Here is a 23,506-nt window from a genome sequence, read left to right on the forward strand (position 1 = left end):
ACACTGTTTAACAGACATTTGGGGACACTCTAATTTAATTTCACTGAGGTCAAAGAACATACTCTGTTTAATTTCAAACCTTTGAAGGAGAGCCCTATTGTCCGGCCCTGAGCAGCCCATCCTGGTCTGTTCTGGGAAATGGTCCACGTGCCTCTGATATATTCTGCATTTGTGTGGTGCACTGCTCAGATGAGGCGATCAGGTTAGTACAGACCAATAGTTCTCAACATAGATGCAAAACTCCTAAACAAGTGTCAACAGACGGACTCCCAAATACAAAAAAGAATAACACTTAGGGACCAGTGGCCTTATTCCAGGAATTCAAGAGCATAATTTAACATTTGAAAAGCTCCTCCACCCTTACTGGTCGGCCCGTTCTATCAGTTACCAGGAGAAGCTCAAATCTCCAACTGTGACTGTGGGCTTGTGCGTCTGTCCTGAAGTGCTGTCAACTTTTGCTTCAGGTATGTTGCAGCTGAGCTATTAGAAGCATAAAAATTTATGACTGTCATATTTCCTACAGAGTTGGCTCTTTTGTCATTATGGAAGATTTCTTAAAGTTCATTGTCTGACATTAATCTAGCTATACTGACTCTCTTTGGGTTAGGATTTGCTTGTTTTACCTTTCCCTATCTTTTTATTTTAAAGCTTTCTGTGTTCTTATCCATAAAGTATAAACTTGTCACTTATGAATAGCAAAGAGCTTTTTTTAAAAAAAGGCTGACCCACAATAAAGAAAATAAAAAGCGAGCAACAAATGAGACCAGGACAGTTACTTGCAACATGTGGTCCTGGGCGGGATCGATCAAGGGAGGAGAAAAGGCCCAAAAGGACTTCTGGGGACATTGGAAAAAAACTGGAATATGCACTGTCAGCTTGATAGAAATGCTAAAGTTCTTGAACGTGATACTGCACTTCAGGTGGACACACAAGTGAGATCCTCAGGAGATGTAGACGGCAGAGTTGAGTGTTCAAGGAGTGTGATATGTACAACCTGTATGCGAGTGTTCAGGAAACGGACTGACAGAGAGAGATGGGGGACAGACAGATGGAGAGAGAGAGAACGACATGGCAAATGTGGCAAAATGTTAAAATTGGTGGACATGGGGATCTGGAGTTCTCTCTATAGGGTTTGTATTATTTTTGCAGTGGTCTGTAAGTTTGAAATTATTTCAAAATAAAAAAGCTTAAAAAAGAGGCTGACAATCTGTCTTCTTACTGGAGTGTTTAGTCTATTTATAATACTGTAATTACCAACACAGTTGGCTTTAAGTCTACCATCTTGCATTTGTTTTCTATGTATCCTTTATGTTCTTTTACCCTTTGTCTCTCTTTTCTTACCTTCTTTATAATTAATCAAGAATTGTTATTCCATTTTTTCTCCTCAATAAGCCTTTGAGTTGCATGTCCTCTTCCTCGTTTTTAACGTTATTCAGTGTGACTTCTCAGAGAGTGCAAGTGCCACACAGGGATTCAGCTTCATTCATCCCTGCCACCCTATGTGCTATTATTGTCACATATTTTATTTCAATTTATGTTATAACTCCACAACAAATTATTATAATTGCTGCTTTAATCTATCTATGTTCTTTTATATTATTCATATAGTTACCCTTTCTGGTGCTTCCATCAGGATAACTTTTCCTCAGCCCAAGGGACGTTCAGTGCTCTAGGCAGCTGGCAGCTCCTCCCCACGCTTCCCTCTTTGTTGGTGACAGTGGCCCTAGGTGGCCTTCGTTTGCGAAGAGCATTTTTGACGGGCATAGAACGTTTTCTTCCAGCGCTTCAGAGATGTCATCCATCGTCTTCTCACTTTGGTAGTTTCTGTTGAAAAGTTGGCTGTCAGTCTTGTGGTTCCTGTGAAAGTAACATCTTTTCACTCCTGCCGCTTTAAGATTTATCTTTTTGTCTCTGTTTTTCAAGAGTTTGACTATGATGTTGTTGTTGTTCTTGTTTTCATTTCTGGTTGGTTTTTTTTTTTTTTTTTTTTTTTTGCTTTCATTCTGCTTTGGATTCACTGAGCATCTTGAATCTGTGGATTGATGTCTTTTGTTAGTTTTGGAAAATTCTCAGTTATTATCTACTAAGATATTGCTTCTATTCCATTTTCTCTCCCCTCTTCTGGGGCTCTGAATAAGCATATATTAATATTCTCACTGAGTTCCATGTGTCTCTTCACCTTATCACATTCTTGTTTTTCTCTGATAGATCACCAAACCTATCTTTGTTAAGTCCAGACTACTATTAAACTATCTGTTCTGGTGTGCTAATGCTGCTGTTAAGCAAAATACCGTAAATGGATTGGCTTTTATACAGAGGATTTATTTGGTTACACAGTTACAGTCTTAAAGCCATAAAGTGTCCAAGGTAAGGGGGTACCTTCACTGGAGGATGGCCAATGGTGTCCGGAAATCCTCTGCTAGCTGGGAAGGCACGTGGCTGACGTCTGCTCCAGGGTTCTGGTTTCAAAATGGCTTTCTCCCAGGACGTTCCTCTCTAGGCTCCTCAAAAATGTCACTTAGTTGCTCTTGGTGTTTGTCCTCTCTTAGCTTCTCTGGAGCAAAAGTCTGCTTTCTAAAGGCCATCTCCAAAATGTCTCTGTAAACTACAGCTCCTCTTTCAGCTCCTGTGCATTCGTCAGTGTCTCTCTTGGCTGTAGCAAGCTCCCTCCTTCTGTCTGAGCTTATATAGTGCTCCAGTAAACTCATCAAGGCCCATGCTTAATGGGTGGGGCCACACCTGCAGGGAAATTATCTAATCAGAGTCATCGCCTACAGTTGGGTGGGTCGCATCTCCATGGAAACACTCAAAAGAAAAAATCTAAACTATCCAATGAGTTTTCCATTTCAGATGTTATATTTTCAGTTCTAAAATGTCCACTTGACTCTTTTTTTTTATAGACTCTAACCATCTACTGAGATTCTCCATGTTGTAATCTACTTTATCCATACTTCCTCTATTTTCTTGAATACATCAACTACAGATATCTTCAAGACCCTATCCAATAATTGCACTGTCTGGTTTTCCTCTTGGTTTTAGTCATTTGGTTCTGTTTTTTTACCATACTTGTAACTTTCTGTTAATGCCAGACGTGGTGAATGAGAAAACAGACATCCCAGATGATGTCGTCATTCTCCAGTGATAGCTGAGGTTTTGTTTTTGGTCACTGTTGTTTGTTTGTTTATTTGTTTTAGATTAAAAATACATAGTGATAGAGAACCTAAGATGGCGGCCAGGTGAAACAGGGCAAAAAAACACCTCCATGAAAAATACTAGATAAAAATCAGAAAGTGACCCAGAACACCACTTCCAGCGATGCACCAGCTGGACAAGGTCTGCTAAATCCACAGGGACTGTGCACTTGGTGAAACCGGGAGTCTGCATTCTGAAATGAGTGAGTGAGCTGGTGGAAACTCCCACAGCCGTGCTGCAGTGTGGGGAAACTGCAGGTTGGCGTTTGGAGACGGACTAGTTCTCCTGGGAGAGGCTGCAGATATGGCAGTGAGAACTGCGCAGTGAAGCACTGCAGGAGCACACTGTAGCCAACGCCTCGGTGTCTGGCGTGGAGGATACCCCACACCTGCTGCTGATTGTCCGAGGGCCAGAGGGACAGAGTGGGGAGCCAAAAGGGGAAAGAAACCGCACCCCTTGCAGCCGGCTTCCCACGGCACCCCGCACAAGCCACAATATCGGCCGTGGACAGTGGCCTTGGGTGCAACCACAGCTGGTTGTCCCGGAGCTGGGAAGGCGGAGCTGTGCAAAAAGGGGGGGGGTGAGATGCCCCATTAGCCATCTTTGCATCAGGCTGGGAGCGCCCCTGCATGGCCCGGCAGCCCGGGGCTTCCCTTGAGGGAAGGCGTGCACTTGTGACGTAGCACAGCCTTCCCTCAGCAGAGGTCCTGGAAGATCACAGCTATCAAGCAAAGCAAATGCCAGGAGGCCAAAAACAACAGAAAATCTTAAAGCATTTGCTAAAACCAGACGATATGGAGAACCCAATCCCAAACACCCAAATCAAACGATCAGAAGAGATACAGTACTTGGTATAATTAATCAAAGGACTGCAGTCAAAGAATGAGAGCACGGCACAGGATATAAAGGACATGAAGAAGACCTAGAAGAGCATAAAGAAGAAACTGCAAGAGTAAATAAAATCGGAAGTTCTTATGGAAATAAAAGAAACTGTTGGCCAAATTAAAAAGACTCTGGATACTCATAATATACAGTTAGAGGAAGTTGAATAACAACTCAGCCTCCTAGAAGTCCACAGAACAGAAAATGAAAGAACAAAAGAAAGAATGGAGAAAAAAATTGAAAAAATCGAAATGGATCTTAGGGATATGATAGATAAAATAAAACATCCAAATTTAAGAATCATTGGTGTCCCAGAAGGGGAAGAGAAGGGTAAAGGTCTAGAAAGAGTGTTCAAATAAATTGTTGGGGAAAACTTCCCAAACCTTCTACATAATATAAACACACAAAGCATAAATGCCCAGCGAACTCCAAATAGAATAAATTCAAATAAAACCACTCCAAGACATATTCTGATCAGACTCTCAAATATTGAAGAGAAGGAGCAAGTTCTGAAAGCAGCAAGAGAAAAGCAATTCACCACACACAAAGGAAACAACATAAGACTAAGTTGTGACTACTCAGTGGCCACCATGGAGGCGAGAAGGCAGAGGCATGACATATTTAAAATTCTCAGAGAGAAAAATTTCCAACCAAGAATACTTTATCCAGCAAAACACTCCTTCAAATTTGAGGGAGAGCTTAAATTCTTCACAGACAAACAAATGCTGAGAGACTTTGCCAATAAAAGACCTGCCCTACTTCAGATACTAAAGGGAGCCTACCAACAGAGAAACGAAGAAAGGAGAGAGAGCTATAGAGAATTTTAACAGACATATATAGAACCTTACATCCCAAATCACCAGGACACACATTTTTCTCTAGTGATCACGGATCTTTCTCCAGAATAGACAATATGCTGGGACATAAAACAAGCCTCAATAAATTAAAAAAAAAAAAACAAAAAAAAAAAACAATTGAATATATTCAAAGCACATTCTCTGACCACAGTGGAATACAAATAGAAGTCAATAATTTTTGATTTGTAACTCCACCCTTTACTTCCTACAGGATATAAAATATAAACTCTAGTGACAAATCAGTGGTTTTGGACTCAATGTAAAATATGTAATTTTTGACAAGAACTATATAAAGGTGGGGGAAATGGAGGAGTATAGGAACATAGTTTACGGGTCCTATTGAAGTTAAGTTGGAATCAAAGAAAACTAAGATTGTTATGGATTTAAGAGGTTAAATTTAAGCCCCACAGTAAACACAAAGAAATTATCAGAGCATATGACCACAGAGATGAAAAGTAGAGTATGGGTTATGAGAAGTGGGGGAAGGAGCAATGGGGAGTTAAGAAATGAGTGTAGGGCTGCTGTTTGAGGTGAAGGGAAATTTCTAGTAATGGATGGTGGGAAGGTGATAGCATTGCAACATTCTAAATGTGATTAATCCCACTAATGGAATGCTAGGGAGGGGGTGGAATGGGAAGATTTAGGTTGTATATATGTTTCCACAATTGAAAAAAAAAAAAAAAAAACAGTCTAAACAGATGACAACTGAATGTCAAGGATGATCCTGGATGGGATCTGAGGATGGAGGAGAGGAGGCTCAAAGGAACACAGTTGGGACATAAGAAAAAAAAAAAAAAAGGAAATATAGAATGTAAGCTTTGTATCAATGTTTAATTTCTTGAACTTAGCTGCGCTTAATGGGATTGCATAAAAGAATGTTCTTGTTCATGGGAATTGTATATGTGAATTATAGTGTTTGTTCAAGGATGTGTGCAGCTAGCTCTCATATGTTCAGAAGACAGAGCAATAGATGATGGATGATGGATGGGAGGGAGGGAGGGAGGGAAAGAAAGAAATGGCGGTGTGACAGGATGTTAAAGTTGATGGATCGGGGTATCAGGGGAGGGGGGTCAGGGTATGCTGTGTATGGGGTTTGTATTGTTTTTGCAACTGTTCCTGTTACTTTGAATTTATTTCAAAATTAAAAAAAATACATAGTATTTGTATTTTAATACAATAATAGGGTCCCAGGATTCAAAAAAGGAAGTCTGGTTCCAGAGTTTGTATTACATAGTTATTTATTCTGCTACAAGGTGGAGGTAAACTTTGGCAGTGTATTTCTGAAAAGTCAAACACTAACAAATTTCTTACACTTGGCTTTGTGGCTGTGGAGGAAGACACAATTCCTCCAGCACATGTGCTAATTCCTGAGTCTTCCACTTCAGAATCCTCAGCAGTTCCCTCTTCAGAATTGAGCTGATTATCCAGTGATTCAGTTATCCTGAGTCTCATCTTTCAGCCTCTCTATCACCTCTGCCTTATCTTGTACATGTTCTGCCAGTTCTGCGAGTTCTTTATTCTCTTTTCCCAGGCGGGCAATTTCATTGTCCTTTTGTTTGATTTCTTTATGAAGTTTCCTCATTTTCCTTAAGTGTTTCATGGAGCACCTTCCTCTGTTTTCCCGCCAGTTCTTTCCAATATTGAGAAGATGGATTTTCTTTAATCACAAGATCAAATGGTTCTTGGGTGACTCCTTCAAGATTTATATTTTCTCTATATTCTGGGTCCAGAACTACTCCAGAGCTGGAAGTCTTAGACATTAACTGACCATTCCCATGCTTCTTTCTGGATAAACCTTTGGCTAACTTATATTCTCTTCCAACAGGAGACCCGGCTGCAGAAGGCTGGATCATCTCCAGGGTTCTTGGGACAGGGCTATTTACATTCTCTCGGAGTTCTTGTTTCTGCTTCATGCTGGGATTCATCATACAGCTGGTGAAGCACAGAGGACTGGTAATTCAAAAACAGAATATGGTTGACACGGGGTGGAAACGCTCAATCGTCGCAGTGAACACACAAGACCCACGACCAGCCCCTTCTCGTTCCTGAAAGCCGGAGTCGCTGCGTGACCCACCGCAAAGGCTCGCTAACTCGGTTGTTGGTTTTTGACAAGCAGACAGACTCTGAGAACCGCCTCGATCCTGGGGACGCCCTGCTTTAGGTTAGGGCTCGACTGATTCGGTTTGGTTTGACTCCTAGGAAGTGGCTCCTTGTTGGGGTGCATGGCCCCCTCTGGGGTCTCACCTGAACCCAGCCTGGCGGGACAGGGCCCCCACTCTGAGCCCAGCACTGCCTGGCAGGGGGGACCCTCTTCTGGACTGTGGCCTCCCCTGCTGGGACCCTCGGGGTGCTGCCCTGTGTGTACTCAGCCTGGAAGCCGGGAGGGTCTGTGAGCTGACCCGGGGGCGCCTTCTCGGCGGTTTCTTGCTCTTTAGGATTTTGCCCCTCCAGCCCCAGGTGCTGCGGCTGCCTCTACAACAGCCTTTGTCTTCTCAGCACAAAAACTCGGCTGCTTGCGGCTCGGGAGCCACGTGCACTGCCAATGCTTAGAAACACAGCGCAGATAATGTGGGGTGAAAGTGGAGCTCGTCTTGGGGCTCCCCCTCAGGCACTGGAGCCTTCACGTCCTACCTGGACGGGCTGTCGCCCAAGGCCACGTGGGTGGTGCTTTCATTTGTTTTTCCAGCTTTTAAAATCGCTTTTCCTGGAGGGCAAATCCAACACAAGCTGATAATGGCTGAAACTGGCAATTCATATAATTTTCTTCAAAAAAGTTTTCTTTAAAAATAAACCAGTTATTTTTCCTCAACACCTGAGCTATCTGTACTCGTCAAACTGACAATGATAAAGGCTGCATGTTATACTTTAAATCCAGTCTAAATTAGTAAATTAATATCCTCAAGTGACTGGAAGTCTTCCTTTCTACAAACACCACATCCACTGATGCCCAAGTCTGAGACCCCATATCCACAGTCTACGAAAACGGTGAATTCGCCAAGAACCCAGGACGGGACGAGTGGGTGGGAAACGGTCCTGAATACAGACCCAGCCTTTGGTTACTGAAGCTCTCTGTTTTCAACAAAGGCTCAAGTTCACATTGATAAATTTTAAAAACTCTTTGAAACCAATCCCTGAGCCACGATATCTCAGTGAGAACTCCAGAAAGTATAAGAGATGAAATATCTCGGTGAACCTGCTGAAAATTCCATGTTGGATGACTGTACAATTTTAGGGGGAAAATGTTAGATGTGAGTGTAAAGTTAGGCGCTACTTGCTCTAAAACTGTTTCTTGCATCCCTTATGATTTTGCCACCTGCCACAAGCCTATTTCTCGTAGGTCCATGGAACCTGTTTAAATTTTTTAAATTAAAAACATCTAATAAAACGTCCATAGTGGTGTGCTCCTTGTTGGTTCCCCAAGAGCCCTCTCTTCCCTGGGTCCATCTCTGTCTGTCCTGGGAAAAATTCCCTGGAGCAAACCACAGAAAAGCCGCGAGGTTCCTGTCTGTCCCGCTGCACTTGGGCGCCATCCGCCCCGTTCACCCGGGTGATCTCAGTCAGACCCGGCCTGCTCTGCTTGGACGTACAATCTCTGAGACCCAGCAGTTAAAAAAAGGGAGGAAAGAAAAACTTCCTTTTCTCTAGAAATGACACCAATCAAGCCCAAACAGGCATTTTAACCAAACTCACAAGGCATCTCACCTCGCGAAGGGTTGACGCCCACTGGCGAGTCTCCTAGAACTCACGGAGGCGTGGCTGGAATTCGGTCAGCTTTAACAACACCCCAGGCCTCGCCAACCACCGGCCTTTCCATCTGCAGAAACCCCTCCTCTGACCGTAAAGCACGGGGTCGGGTCTCCCACGTGGTCACCGGCACGGGGGGTGGGGGTGGGGAGGGCAGCACAAAGGGGCCACGTGCGGATGGACGGGAAGGGTCCCTCCTGCCCAGCCAGACGGCACATCGATGGCTGTTCCAGAACCTGCGTGGGGACACCTCTGCCCCGGGTGGCTGGAGCCCCCCCCTCAGCTACCTGCTCCAGACAAATACACTAACAGCTGGACCCCACGTGAGCAAGAAGAACGGAGAGCAGTGACACAAGGTGTCCTTTCTGAAACGAAACGCAGAGGTCACTGTCCGTCGACAAGCGTTGCCTGGCATTTGGAGGGCAGCATCGCACACCGGTCAGCCGGGGACATCGTGGCTGTGCTTCGTCCTCACGTCTTCCTAGAAAACACCCGGTCCTGAGGCCTGCGGCCCCTGCCCGTGGATGAGGTGCAGCTTCCTGCCCCCACCAATCATCAGCCGTGCGCAATCCTGGACCCAGCTGCCCACCGCCGGGCACTGGCGATGCCGTCACCTGGCAGTGGCCGAGGACGCGAGGACTGGCCGTCCGAAAGGCTCACAGACGCCGGCCCCATCCCAGCGCCCCGAGCTTGCAGCCTCTGCACACTCACAGGCTCTTCCACCTGGGCGGGCATGCCGTGAGGCGCTCAGCACATGCCGTGCACCCTCCCTGAACTCAAAGCCCTCGCCGCAGACGAGACCGGAACATTCTTCCAGGCACGGACCAACGGCGCCTGTTTACGTCCGGCGGCAGCAGCGCACACGTCCGCCCGTTAGCACAGGGGCTGTTTCCGGGAAGCTCCTCGCTGATGTCGGCTGTTGGGGTCAGCGCCAGAGGGCCCAGGGGCCGGGCGAGCCGAGCCAGCCCTGCGGGAGGACGCGGGAGGACGCAGCCGGACGGGCAGCCGCGCGGCCTCGACGCTCTGGCTGGTCTTCTGCAGACCCCACCCGGCGCCCAGGGGAGCTCCCGACGGGCCCGCGGCTCCGGCAGCGAAGGGGGTCACCTGAAACCAGAAGTCGACAGTCAGGACTGTGAGGACACGGGGTCAGCAAGACTTTCAGAGCAAACGCGTTTAACCTCCTACTCACCTGGCTCCGTCCGACCCCGGCCGTCTGGACAGGAAGGCACAGTTACTCCCACCCCACACACACCCAGAAAGGACGCGCACAGGGTTTCGCTTTATTAATTCCCCAAATCCAAAATACACGATTAAGCGCTGTCTTCAAGATTTCTTTTTCTTCACAGAGGCCAACAAATCTAACAGACTTTCTTCCTATAAAGTACCCAGTGGCTCCTGGAACCTGAACGAGAGCTGCTTTCCACGGCCGGACACACGGCGCACAGCCGCTCACAGGCCGCAGCTGGGCCACGAGAAAAGTTCAGAGAAACATTTTCCTTTAAATGTAAAAATCAATTTTATTTCACACAAGTATTGCTGGGAGAGTGAAATCACGATTATTATGAGAGTGGACCATTTTTTTAAGCTAAACTCGGCTCTCTGTGTGCTCTGGCTTGAGCTGAGCACGGGAAGAGGGTGTGCGAGAGGCGGGCAGCTGGACTTCCGGGGACTCGTGCACTTACTTCAGGCGGGGACTCGGGGCGCCTCCCTGGGGGGGCCAGGATCTGCTCCCCGGACCCCGACCAGAAGAGGGGGCGAGGGCGGCACGGTGGCCCCGCTCTGCCGTCAGGGGTCCCCGCGAGTCCCCAGGCTGGCGCCCTGGACGCCGGGAACCGGGCCGCCGGCCGTGGGCTTCAGCGCCCCAGGCTCTTCTGCAGGGGGAGCGGGGCGCAGCGGCGAGGCCGGGGTCCCGCGCAGGCGGGCGTCGGTGCCCGCGGCAGCTTTGGGTCTCCGCGGCGGCCTGCCGGGGGCTCTCCCTCAGGGAACGCGGGGTGCACTGCAGCTCCAGACTCCGGATGCGCGGGAAGGACTAAGGCAGGTAAACGCGGCTCCTCGTCTGACAGTTTCCGGATTTCCCCCATCGAGTGCTCTCCCACAGGGAACCGTCTAAAACCCCGGAGCTGACGCACGGTTTTGACTTGTTTTTTTGAAGGTCTTAAGGAAACACTCTTGACACCAAAATCGAGCCTCCTGCGGACGAGCGGCTTGGGTAATGCACCAGCGTCGCCGAGGACGGCCAGTGGCCGAAAGCCCCTGCGCGGCCCCCGCGTTGTTCTGGGTTGTTTCCGCCCTCAGCGGACTGGAGGGAACGGGGCGGACCCTCCGCGGGGGAGCGCGGCTGTGCCCGAGCGACAGGACGGCGCCCTCGGGGAACCTCAGGCTCCCGCAGGACAGAGGCTGCAGTGCAGCGGCGACGGGCACCCTCCCGGGCCCTCCGCGTCCTCGCGGCGCAGCCGGGGCAGGCCCGAGGCAGCTGCACCCACGGACACAGGGAGACGCCTTTCCTGGGTGCCACGCCGTGGACAGCGGCCGCTAACGGGCACGATGTCCGCCCAGTGCCGCGAGGCCGACAGAGGCAGAGAATCCAGGTAAACGCAACCGAAACGAGGAGCGCAGCTCGTCCTCCGGCGGAGAACTCGGTCAAATGATGAGCTGGTAACGAGACCAGAGGGCATTCATCCATGGAAACAGGAAACCATCTCAGTGTTCCAGGAGGTTCTGGAAGCATCCAGAGAGCCCCTCCGAGCACGGCCTGCTGTTCCCAATGGTTAAGACCCCCGTGACACCTTTCGTGTTCTCTCAAGCCTCGACCCGACCGTGGTGGGCGTGTCGGTAACAGGGAAAACCGGGCCTGTGGGTCCCAGTCAGGCGATGAAGCAGGGCCCCGGGAAGGCGGCCAGGGCCCCCGAACCCCATGACGGACGAGCCACTGCTGCCTGCTCGAGGCCGGGGAAAGAGCTTGACCACAGCCCAGGACCCCACGTCCTCGTGGAGCTGTGGAGTTGAGCAGTGACCTCCAACCTCCATCCCCGTCCCTGGCTCTCGGGTCAGTGGGGACGGCCACAGAGTGCAGCCCAAAAAGGGGCGTCAGCAGCTGAAAGTCCAGCTACCCCTGTCATCAGCACATTTCTGGAAACTAGAAGCATTTTGGGGAGAAGTGAACAAAGCACAGCTTTAGGGGCCTGATGCCTCCTCACGGTGTGTTTAGAGAAACCCTCTGCTGTAAGCTAAAGCTGCAGAGTGGATGGACGGAAATCAGACCCAACGGCTCACATTCTGCCTTGTGATCCGGTGTGGAGACAGGCAAAAATACATCAAGTTGCACATTGAATATTTATGTATTTTATACAACAGGTGCTTAAAGAACTAGACGCACGCGTATCTGTACATCATAAACCAAGGGTTCGCTCAGCTGCCCCCAGGACACCACTGGGGACGGACGGAGAGAAGGAGGACAGAGCCGGCAGCCCAGCACCACTGTGCCCACTACAGGGAGGGTGGAGGATAAATTTTGGAAGATATGGGTTTTTTTCTGGATAGTTCCATTCTTAACTTTCGTGTGTGCTCAGAAGCAGGCAGACTCCACTTAGGATATCAGAAAAGGTCGAAGCAGAGCTCAGTGCACCGTCAAGCCTGCAGCTCGGCCTGGGTGCGCTGGGCGAGCGTCCACTGTCCTCAGTCCTCCCTGGCCAGCACAGTCTACAAACTCCACAACCTCGTCATGGAAGACGCAAGGGCAAATTCCTAAGAAAAGTGGAAAATCTAGACTCTTAAAAACAAGGACGATGAAACATGAAGGAAATAATGAAATACCAAACCCCAGAAGATTATTTATTAGAATTAGCCACAGATGAACTAAAAATGGAATGGGATGGAATTTTATTTTCCAACTTTCAGCTGCTCCAAGAGTGAAGAGAGGCTCAAGGTGGCCGGTTCCAGAACCCCTGGGATCCTGGGGGGCCCCCTGCACCCCGACTCAGGCCTTTACGTTCTCAGTTGGCTCTTCTGGCCTGAGAAGAAACGTCACCAAGCACAGCCCCGTCCTCAGGGTCAGCCACCGCCCTGAGCCTCGGCCCAGGAGGCTGCAAGGAGGGGGTCCGGGTGGGGGCAGCACACCCCGTCCCCCGCGCTCGCCCCAGACCTGTAGCCAGAACCCCCGGCCCTGGTCCACGGCCCGGAGGCTCGGAGCTGAACTCGGCGGGGTGGGCCGGCCGCTCTGCCCCCTCGCGGCGTGGCCCCTACCACGGATGGACGGGACGGGCTGGAGGTGCAGGTGTCGCTGTGGCAGCAGGAGTGGGGCACGAGCAGACGCTTCCGGCCTCCAAAGTCGTCCCCAACGACCAAGGCAGGTTGGACACGCCACGAAGGCCCCTGGGTGCTTTGGAGGACAGGGTACGTGACGCGTTTGTGACACACGACAGACACAGGTGAGTGGGCAGCACCTGGAGAGAAACAGCAGACGTGTCCGACCCAGCGGGAGTGGTGTGGTCGGTACAGAGGGCAGGTGGGAGCCGTGCACCGCGACACGGGCGGCATGTCCCCCAATGCCCTCCACCCACTCTTCTGTGTGCCCCCAAACCTGCGGACGCCCCTCACACGCTGCCAGGCACTGCACCCCCATCCCTGCAGACCCCGGACGCCCCAGAGCCCGACAGCTTCCGCCGACGAGGGCCGGCCTGGCGTCTGCGCGTTCGCCAAATGCTCTGCCCGCGCCGCGTCCGGAGTCTACAGGCGCAGCTCTGGTCGGTGCTCGCAGCCACTGCGATTACGATACAAGGGGCAGGGCCCCGTCCTCGGGTGCGGAGACGCCGCCGGGAGAGGTTAGGACACTGCCCGACGGCGAGAAGCCTGGCAGCCACGGCTCCCAGGGAAGTACTTGGACATGACAAGAACATAAACGGTTTCCACCTTCAGTCTTTATTAGTCATAAACAATTTCCATCGTTTCTCACTCCAAAGTGAAAAACTCACAACAAAGCTGCAAGAAAAATTGATTTTTCAATTAGGATAAAATTAAAACAAAGGTGCACTTCGCACTTCCCTTCATTCGCTCAGTCTCTCCCTCAGGCCCCCCGCACCCAGCGCCTCCATGTCGGGGTGCCCCGCAGCACCCCAGGAGGGAGCAGGGCTGTGGCCCCTCTCCCCAGGCCTTCACCGGCCACCCACCAGGCAGCGTCCCTGACGCCCAGAGATGAGGTCTGCGCCTTGCAGGCGGGGGACAGCCGCCACGGCCACACGTGTCCCCAACACGGAACCTCAGCGCCCGAGTCCGGGGCTCCCGGGCCGGCTGGGCCGGGCTCTGAAGAGAGCTAAGGGCCGTCCTGCCCGGTCCAGCCAAGGACGCCCACCCGGGCACGCTCTGCGGCTGCCCCACTGCCCACGGCGAGCTGTCCACTTGGCCGCTTTGTGGGCGATGTCACTCACTCCTGGACAACTGGATTCAGCCAGAGACATTCAAGTTTTAAACACAATACCCAACTCGCTTATAAAAAATCCATGTATAACCAGCATTATCTAGCAAAAAGAGCAAAACTTGTGTATTTGTGATCTCACTTTGCTTGTATGCACCTCTGCCGCCCAGTTCTCCCTCATGGTCGGCAGGGGAGCCCCAAACCTGTCCCTCTGTCTTCTTCCTGGACCCCACCTTCTCCTCACGCAGCCCCCAGCCGCCTTCTTGCGGGATCCCACACCCCACCCGGCCGGCACAGGCCTCGTGTGCGGATCATTCCACATGCGTGTGCGCTGCAGAGCTTCAGCCGCTTTTCAGGCGTCAGGGGCCTTGAATCCAAGCAGGAAACACCCACAGCGCAGAGGCCGACCCTCCCCTCGCCCTTCTGCAAGGGCCCGGCAAGGCTCTCCGTGACCTCACTGCGGCCTCGACGCGGCCACACAGGCCCAGAGGAGGGTCCCGCGGTGGTCGCCACCCCGGCCGCCCACCCAACCCACCCGACGCGGCCAGACCCCCTCGGCTGCAACCAGACAAGGCAGCGCCACAGACGCCCAGGAGCCTCTGACTTACGTGACAGGGAGTGGGTGCCCTTGGGCAGGTACTCGAGGAGCAGGGAGCTGTCGTCGGCCAGCACGTCTGCCTGCAGCGACAGCAGGCTGTTCTTGCTCATGAGGGCCGCCCGCAGACTGGCCACCGCCGCGGCCTGCTGCAGGGCCTCGTCCTTGTCGGGCGTGCGCGGCTGCCCCACGCAGCTGCCATCGGCCCCCAGGAGCGCGTCGTCGGCGTGCGTGAACGGCTCAGCCCTGTCCCCTCGGCCGTCCGAGCTGCTGGCCTCGGCCACGGTCAGGTCCACGTCTGGGGGGGCAAAGACTCAGTCAGAGAACAGTCACCAAGGACCCTCCCCGTGAGCCGTGCAGGAACTCGGGGGCCAGGGCCGCGGGCTTCCTGACAGCTGAGCCGCCGGGCTGCAGCAACGCGAAGTCCACCTCTCCCGTGCACGCAGGGTCCCCCCAGCCCCCCCACGACGGGGTTCCCTGTGCCAGGGCCACGGGAGGGGCTGCCCCAGAACGAGGATCTGCTCCGGGGCTGGGGGCACAGAAGTGGGACTCCTCAGGCTGCAGCGTTTTCAGCTCTCAAAGCACAGGTGACATTCACAGTGACCACAGGCCTCAACGTCTGAGCTGAAACTATGAAACTCTAAGAAGAAAACACAGGTGTAAATCTCCACGATCTCAGATTTGGTGCATTCTCAATGAAATATGATACCAAACGCACAAACAACAAAAGAAAAAACAGATAAATTGGACTTCATCAAAATTAAAAACTTTTGTGCTGCAAAGGACACGATCCAGAAAGTGAAAAGACAACTCACAGAACGGGAGAAAATTGTGCAAGTCATCTATCTGATACGGGACTTGTATCTAGAATATATGAAGAACTCTTACAAATCAATAATAGAAGGACAGATAACATAATTTAAAAATGGGAAAAGATATCAATAGACAATTTTCCACAAAACATGGAAAATTTTCCCCACATATGAATGGCCAATAAATACAAGAGAAGACGCCCAACCACGAGGGAAATGCAAATCGAAGGCACGAGGCACCACTCACCCCTGCGGCGGGTGACAGCCGCGAGGACGTGGGGACACCAGAGCCCCCACACGTGCTGGCGGGAGTGCGGCGTGTGCAGCCGCCATGGAAGACAGTTCCCCAGGACCCAGAAATCCCACCCCCAGGTGTGAAAACGTGTGTCCACACAGAAACCTGAACTGGCCTGTTCACGGACCACTACTCGTCTTAGCCTAAGTGTGAAAACAACCCGAATGTCCACCACGGGCAGCAGCTGAAGAAAACGGAGCAGGGCCCAGCCCCAGAAGCAATGACGTCACGGCGCACGGGTGGGCCCGGGAGACGCTTCACTGAGTGACAAGGCCAGATGCCAGAGGACAGAAACTGAGTCCACTGATTCGAGATATCCGGAATAAACAAATTCAGAGAGACAGAAAATAACCTGGAATTTACCGGGGCGGGGGAGGGTGGGGAGGTTTGCGTCTCGGGGATAGAAAGGATCTAGTCATGGGCGGTGACAGCAGCACAGCACTGTGATGTAACTGATGCCAACACACACTAAAGACGGTTAAAGTGGCAAACATCACGTTGCATATGTTGCCACAATAAAAACTACATATACCGGAGGCGGCTGAGCCCGGCGGGAGCAGCCGGAGGTGATGCCACCTGGGTCCGGGCCCGGCAGGGGCACAGCGCACGGCAGAGGCACCAGGGCGCGGTACACCCGCCAGGACGTGGGGGTCCCAGACCTTCTCCCCCAGACCCAGGCCAGGCGCCGATGGGGCGCAGACGGGGCGGGGGCTGCAGGGCCGGCGGCGCCAGCCCGGAGCGTGTTTGCCTTCAGAGCCGCTAACTTCCTAATGCATATCGGATTTAAAAACGAACAGTCCTTCCAGTTTAGAGGCATCTGCCAAAATATTTACAGATGAAGTGACGCGAATGTCCGGGATCCGACACAAATAGGCAGGGACAGGCGAGTGGGGACAGCTACAGAACCGAGCAACGGGATGGGCGGCTCCAATACAGAGGCTCTCACCTTTATGTCCACTTTGAAGTTTTTATTAAAAAAAGTTGGGGGACAGAAATTAGTAAATACCTCAAGGCAAATGAAAATGAAAACACAACACATCAAAACTTACGGGATGCAGCAAAGGCGGTGCTGAGAGGGCAATTTATTGCCCTAAATGCCTACATTAAAAGAGAAGAGAGAGCAAAAATCAAGGAATTGACCGTCCACCTGGAGGAACTAGAGGAAGAACAGCAAACTAACCCCAAAGCAAACAGAAGTAAAGAAATAACAAAGATTAGAGCAGAAATAAATGAAACTGAGATCAGGAAACAACAGAGAGAATCAATAAAACCAGAACTTGGTTGTTTGAGAAAATCAATAAAATCAATGGACTTATTGATCTCAATCTTAGCTAGGCTAAGAAAAAAAAAGAGTGGATGCAAATAAACACAATCAGAAATGGGAAAGGAGACTCTACTGACCCTGCAGAAATAGAGATAATGAGAGGATACTACAAGCAACTGCATGCTAATAAACTAGACAACTTAGACTAAATGGACAACTTCCTAGAAAAGCATAAACAACCAACATTGACTCCAGAAAACACAGACGACCTCAACAAACCAATCACAAGTAAAGAGATTGAGTCAGTCATCAAAAAGCTCCCAAAGAAGAAAAGTTCAGGACCAGATGGCTTCACATGTGAATTCTACCAAGCATTCAAGAAATAATTAGTACCAATCCTGCTGAACTCTACAAAAAAATTGAGGAAGAGGGAAAGCTACCCAACTCATTCTATGATGCCAACAACACCCTAATACCAAAGTCAGACAAAGATACCACAAAAAAAAAAAAAAAAAGAAAATTGTAGACCAATCTCTTTAATGAATATAGATGCAGAAATCCTCAACAAAATACTCGCAAATCGAATCCAGAAGCACGTTAAAAGAATTATACACCATGACCAGGTGGGGTTTATTCCAGGTATGCAAGGCTGGTACAACACAAGAAAATCAATTAATATAACACACCACATCAATAAACCAAAGCAGAAGAACCACATGATCATCTCGATTGATGCAGAAAAGGCATTTGACAAAATTCAACAGCCTTTCTTGTTGAAAACACTTCAAAGGATAGGAATAGCAGGGAACTTTTTCAATATGATAAAGGCAATATATGAAAAACCCACAGCTAACATCGTACTCAATGGGGAGAGACTGAAAGCTTTTCCTCTAAGATCAGGAACAAGACAGGGATGCCCACTATCACCATTGCTATTCAACATTGTGCTGGAAGTTCTAGCTAGAGCAATTAGGCAAGAACAAGAAATAAAAGGCACCCAAATTGGAGAGGAAGAAGTAAAACTTTCACTATTTGCAGATGACATGATTCTATATGTAGAAAATCCAGAAAAATCTACAGCAAAGCTACTAGAACTAGTCAATGAATGCAGCCAAGTAGCAGGCTACAAGATCAACACGCAAAAATCAGTAGTGTTCCTATACACAAGTAATGTGCAACAAGAGGAGGAAATCAAGAAAAGAATCCCATTTACAATAGCAACCAAAAGAATCAAGTATTTAGGAATAAACTTAACCAAGGACACAAAAGACCTTTACATGGAAAAGTATAAGAAACTGCTAAAAGAAATTGAACAGGACCTGAAAAAATGGAAGAACATACCATGTTCATGGATTGGAAGACTAAATATAGTTAAGACGTCAATTCTACCTAAAATGATTTATAGATTCAATGCAATCCCCAATTAAAATCCCAACAACTTTGCAGAAATAGAAAAACCAATAACCAAATTTATTTGGAGGGACAGGCTGCCCCAAATAGCCAAAAATATCTTGAGAAAGAGGAATGAACTGGGAGGTCTCACAGTACCTGACTTTGAAACATATTACAAAGCTATAGTGGTCAAAACAGCATTGTACTGGCATTAGGCTAGAGATACCGACCAATGGAATCGAACTGAGTGTTCAGAAATAGACTCTTGCATCTACAGACAATTGATCTTTGATAATGTAGTCAAGCCAAAACAACTGGGACAGAGCAGCCTCTTCAATAAATGATGTTTGGAGAACTGGATATCCATTTCCAAAAGAATGAAAGAGGACTCCTATCTCACACCTTATACAAAAATTAACTCAAAATGGATTAAAGACCTAAACATTAGCACTAAGATCTCAAGACTTTTAGAAGAAAACGTAGGGAAATGTCTTAAAGATCTTGTGATAGGAGGTGGTTTCCTAGACCTTATACCCAAAGCACAAGCAATCAAAGAATAAATAGATAAATAGGGTCTCAAAATTAAACACTTTTGTACATCAAAGGACTTTGTTAGAAAAGTTAAAAGGCAGCCTACACAACAGGAGACAATATTTGGAAACCACATATCAGATAAGGGGTTAATATCCAGAATATATAAAGTGATCCTACACTCAACAACAGAAAGACAAACAATCCAATTTAAAAATAGGCAAAAAACATGAACAGACACTTTTCTGAAGAGGAAATACAAATGGCTCAAAAACATATAAGAAGATGCTCAACTTCACTGGCTATTAGGGAAATGTAAATGTAAATCAAAACACAATGAGATGTCATCTACTAGAATGGCCATTATAAAAAAAAAAAAAAGAAAATGACAAGTGCTGGAGAGAATGTGGAGAAAGGCACACTTATTCATTGTTGGTGGGAATGTAGAATGGTGCAGACACTCTGGAAGACAGCGTGGAGGTTCCTCAGGAAGCTAAGTACAGATTTGCCAAATAAGCCAGCTATTCCATTGCTAGGTATATAGCCAGAGGAACTGAAAGCTAAGACATGAACGGACATTTGTAAACTGATGTTTTCTGCGGCATTAACCATGATTGCCAAGAGACGGAAACAGCCAAAATGTCCATCAATGGACAAGTGCATAAAAAAACTGGGGTACATACACACGATGGAATGTTACACAGCTGTAAGACAGAACAAAGACATGGAACGTATAATAATGCGAATGAACCTTGAGGATGTTATGTTGAGCAAAGTTAGCCAGAAACAAAAGGACAGATACTATATGGTCTCACTTATATGAGCTAACATTAATGAGCAAACTTTGAGACTTAAAGCTGAGAACTGACAACACAGGCTACCAGGAGATAGAAAGAGGGTAGAGGTCAGGCATTTGATGCTGAAGGACTACAGAACGTTCAACACGATTGATTGTGTAGATCCAGGAATAAATAGCATAATACTGTGTGAAGGTAGCACAATATTGTAAGTACACTGAACAAAGAAGTCTGTGAGTAAGGCTGAAAGAGGAGGGATAGGAGAATGTATGACACCAGAGGTAAAGATAGATGATGAAGACTGGGACTGTGTAACTTAGTAAAAACTGGAGTGGTCAATGACTGTTACTAAATGTACAAATATAAAAATATTCTTACATGTGGGAGAACAAATGAATGTCAACCGTGCAGAGTGTTGAAAAAGGGATGGTATTACGGAAAAATATAATCAAAGCAAACTGGAGTCTATGGTCAACAGTAACATTGTAATATGCTTCTATTAAGTGTAACAAAGGCAATATACCAAAGCTAAGTGTGTATGAGAGGGGGTATAAGGGAGGGGTATGGGATTCTTGGTAGTGGTGGTGGTGTCTGACATTATTATTACATTGTATTGTATGGGTTTTTTTTTAATCTTTTTTATTCTTTCTTTTTTTTTTAAAGTAATGAATATGCTCAAGTGCTGATTGTGGTGATGAATGTACAACTATATGATGATACTGTGAACGATTGATTGTGCACTGTGGATGACTGTATGGTATGTGAATATATCTCTATAAAATTGCAGGGAAAAATCTAAACAGAGGGATAAAAGTGCTGGAGAAAACATGGAGAGAGCAATGCACCTATTTCCTGTTGGTGAGAAGCAGAATGGAGGAGCCATCGGGAGGACAGTGGGGTGGTTCCACAAGAAGCTAAGTATGTGGGGGCCATAAGGTCCTGCAACCTCATTATGGGGTACATACCTGAAGATCTGAGAGCAGGGACACGAATGGACATTTGCACACTGGTGTTCATGGCTGCAGCGTTCACAGTTTCCAATGGATGGAGGTGGCCTAAGGGTACATCGACTGATGAGCGAAACGGTGAACTGTGGTGTGCGCACACAAGGAATACTGAGTAGCTGAAAGACGGAATGATGCCCTGAGACACGCAACTATGCGAGTGGATACTGAGAGCAGCATTTTGAGTGAAGTAGGCCAGAAACGATAAGACAAACCTCATAATGCCTCACTGATATGGACTAACTACAATGTGTGAACGCTGAGAATGGAATCTTAGAGCACAGCTTATCAGGGGACCGCTTATTGTAATCGTCCCTAGACTGTAAGCTCTTACAGCAGTCACATCTGTTCCTGAGTTGTAGTGGTTATTTCTAAATTCTGAGACACTGGGCTCTTCGTGTATAACCTGGTCAGTCTCTGGAACTTTGGGTATTTGTGCAACACCTGAAACTCAGAGCTAGAGCTCAGCAGCTATGAATGTCAGTATTAGCACATACAGCAACTGTTAAAAAGGCTGAATAAGAATCCAGACTTCAATTAGAGATATGAATGAAGCAGATGTGGTTAGGACTAAGGCAAATCAGGCCAAAGGGTAAAGGACGATACTGGCTGTGTTTTAAAACTTCAACTTCTGTGTGAGACCAAGGGAAGGGATGTTTATTTGGTGCAGGATCTGTATTTTCTGCAGCACACTAAATAATTTAACTTGTATGGTCAGTTTATTCAAACACCATAATTACATGGAACTCTGAATAGAAAGTGAGATCTGGTTGGTTTGTACAGGTCAGTGTGAAATCCAATACATACCAAAGAAATTTCAGCAGAGAATAAAAATTGATTTGCAGGGCCCCCCTGAGGAGCTGGGAAAAAATGCAGAAATGTTGGATGTCCCCACCTGGGTTATTACTGATGTTCTCACAAACATTGAGTATTAACCATTTAGTATGCCGAGCCCTCGATCTTGGGGCTTGCCCTTATGAAGTTTGTTACTGCAAAGGAGAGGGTAAATCTCTTTATAATTGTCTGCTTATAATTGTCCGCTTATGAGAGTCTCCCCCTGAGTGCCTCTTTGTTGCTCAGATGTGGCCTCTCTCTCTCTCTCTAAGCCAACTTGGCAGGTGAACTCACTACCCTCCCCGCTATGTGGGACCTGACTCCCAGGGGTGTAAATCTCTCTGTCAATGCAGGATATGACTCCTGGGGATGTGCCTGGACCTGGCATTGTGGGACTGAGAAAATCTTACTGACCAAGCGGGGGATGCAAAATAAAACCAAATAAAGTTCAGTGGCTGAGAGATTTCAAATGGAGTCGAGAGGTCACTCTGGAAGTTCTTCTTATGCACTATATAGATAACCCTTTTTAGGTTTTTGTGTATTAAAACAGCTAGAAGGAAATACCTGAAACAGTCAAACTGCAACCCAGTAGCCTTGTTGTTGCAAAGATTGTACAACAATGTAGCTTATAAGAGGAGATAGTGTGGCTGTGAAAACTTTGTGGCTCACACTCCCTTTATCCAGTGTATGGATGGATGAGTAGAAAAATGGAACAAAAATTAAATGAAAAATAGGGTGGGATGGGGGGATGGAATGTTTTATGTGTTTTTTTTTTTACTTTTATTTTTATTTCTTTTGGAATGAAGAAAACGTTCAAAAATTGATTCTGGTGCTGAGTGCACAGCTATCCGATGGTGCTGTGAACAGCTGATTGTACACCGTGGATGACTGTATGGTATGTGCATGTATCTCAATAAAACTGAATTAAAAAAAAAAGTTGGGAAAAGTCTTAGAAAAAAAATTGAAAAAAAAAAACACTGGGAATAATCAAGGTGTTTGTTAGGAAGATTGAGATGCCAGCTCCAGTGAACAGTCACACCCAGCCCTGCACACCCCCGAGAACTGCACCCGAGTCACGATGAGGGAGGGAAACAACCGGGAGTGAGACTTTGCCCGGGCACAGCCTCGCTGTCACGAAGACAGGTGAGCAGAGGGGTGTCACCTGCTGGGGGATGTCACCTGCCGGGGGTGTCACCTGCCAGAGGATGTCACCTGCCAGGGGTGTCACCTGCCGGGGGATGTCACCTGCCATGGGTGTCACCTGCCAGAGGATGTCACCTGCCGGGGGTGTCACCTGCCGGGGGGCATCACCTGCAGGGGGGCATCACCTGCCAGGGGTGTCACCTGCCAGGGGATGTCACCTGCCAGAGGATGTCACCTGCCGGGGGCGTCACCTGCCAGGGGGCATCACCTGCTGGGGGTGTCACCTGCCCAGGGTTGGGGGCTTGCCCCGATGGGAAGGGAGGCCGTTCACGCCTCAAACGTGGAGACACAGCTGTGGGGTGCACTCTGCAGGCCCCCACGAGGCCGCTTTCCCCTGGGCTCCGGACACGCGGCTGCCGCCCCTCCAAGTGCCCCAGAAGCTCTGGCCGAGAGGCTGCTTCCCAGAGCCACCTCTGCTTTCCTGGACCAAATTCCAGCAAGGCCCACCTGCCGCAGACCTTCCCGCAGGAGGAGCGCACCAGCCCCTCGGAGGCCGGGCCCTGCCCGCGGGGCTGCCAGAGGCAGAGCCCAGAGCCCCATGGCCCCGGGGCGCCCGCACGGGCGAGGAGGGGCAGGGGCCGGGCAGGTGGTGCGGGTAAGGGGCCCACAGGGAAGGGCTCCCAGTGCCTGAGGCAGGAAGGTGGCTGGTGGGGGGCAGGGTGGGGGCACGAACTTCAACTGTGGGGATGTCACC

At 48.9% G+C, this 23,506-nt stretch overlaps 1 protein-coding gene and 1 pseudogene across 11 annotated transcripts in view; both read right to left on the minus strand.

The window, feature by feature from the left end:
- The window catches only part of ZBTB46 (zinc finger and BTB domain containing 46), a 65,048-nt gene that overhangs the window by 9,385 nt on the left and 32,157 nt on the right, over positions 1–23,506 (minus strand). For 6 of the 11 annotated variants that reach the window (XR_005213007.1, XM_037811235.1, XM_037811234.1 and 3 more), the window contains one exon: positions 14,694–14,978. Coding sequence is in view for 9 of the 11 variants with exons in the window: in XM_037811235.1 (XP_037667163.1) it covers positions 14,694–14,978 (285 nt within the window). In the remaining 2 variants the exon portion in view is untranslated. The other 5 variants (XR_005213008.1, XM_037811237.1, XM_037811232.1 and 2 more) reach the window with 5 other exon arrangements.
- LOC119515364 lies at positions 6,252–8,618 on the minus strand (annotated as a pseudogene).

Source organism: Choloepus didactylus, chromosome 19 (genome assembly GCF_015220235.1).
Source record: "Choloepus didactylus isolate mChoDid1 chromosome 19, mChoDid1.pri, whole genome shotgun sequence".
In the NCBI taxonomy this organism is placed as follows: Eukaryota; Metazoa; Chordata; class Mammalia; order Pilosa; family Megalonychidae; genus Choloepus; species Choloepus didactylus.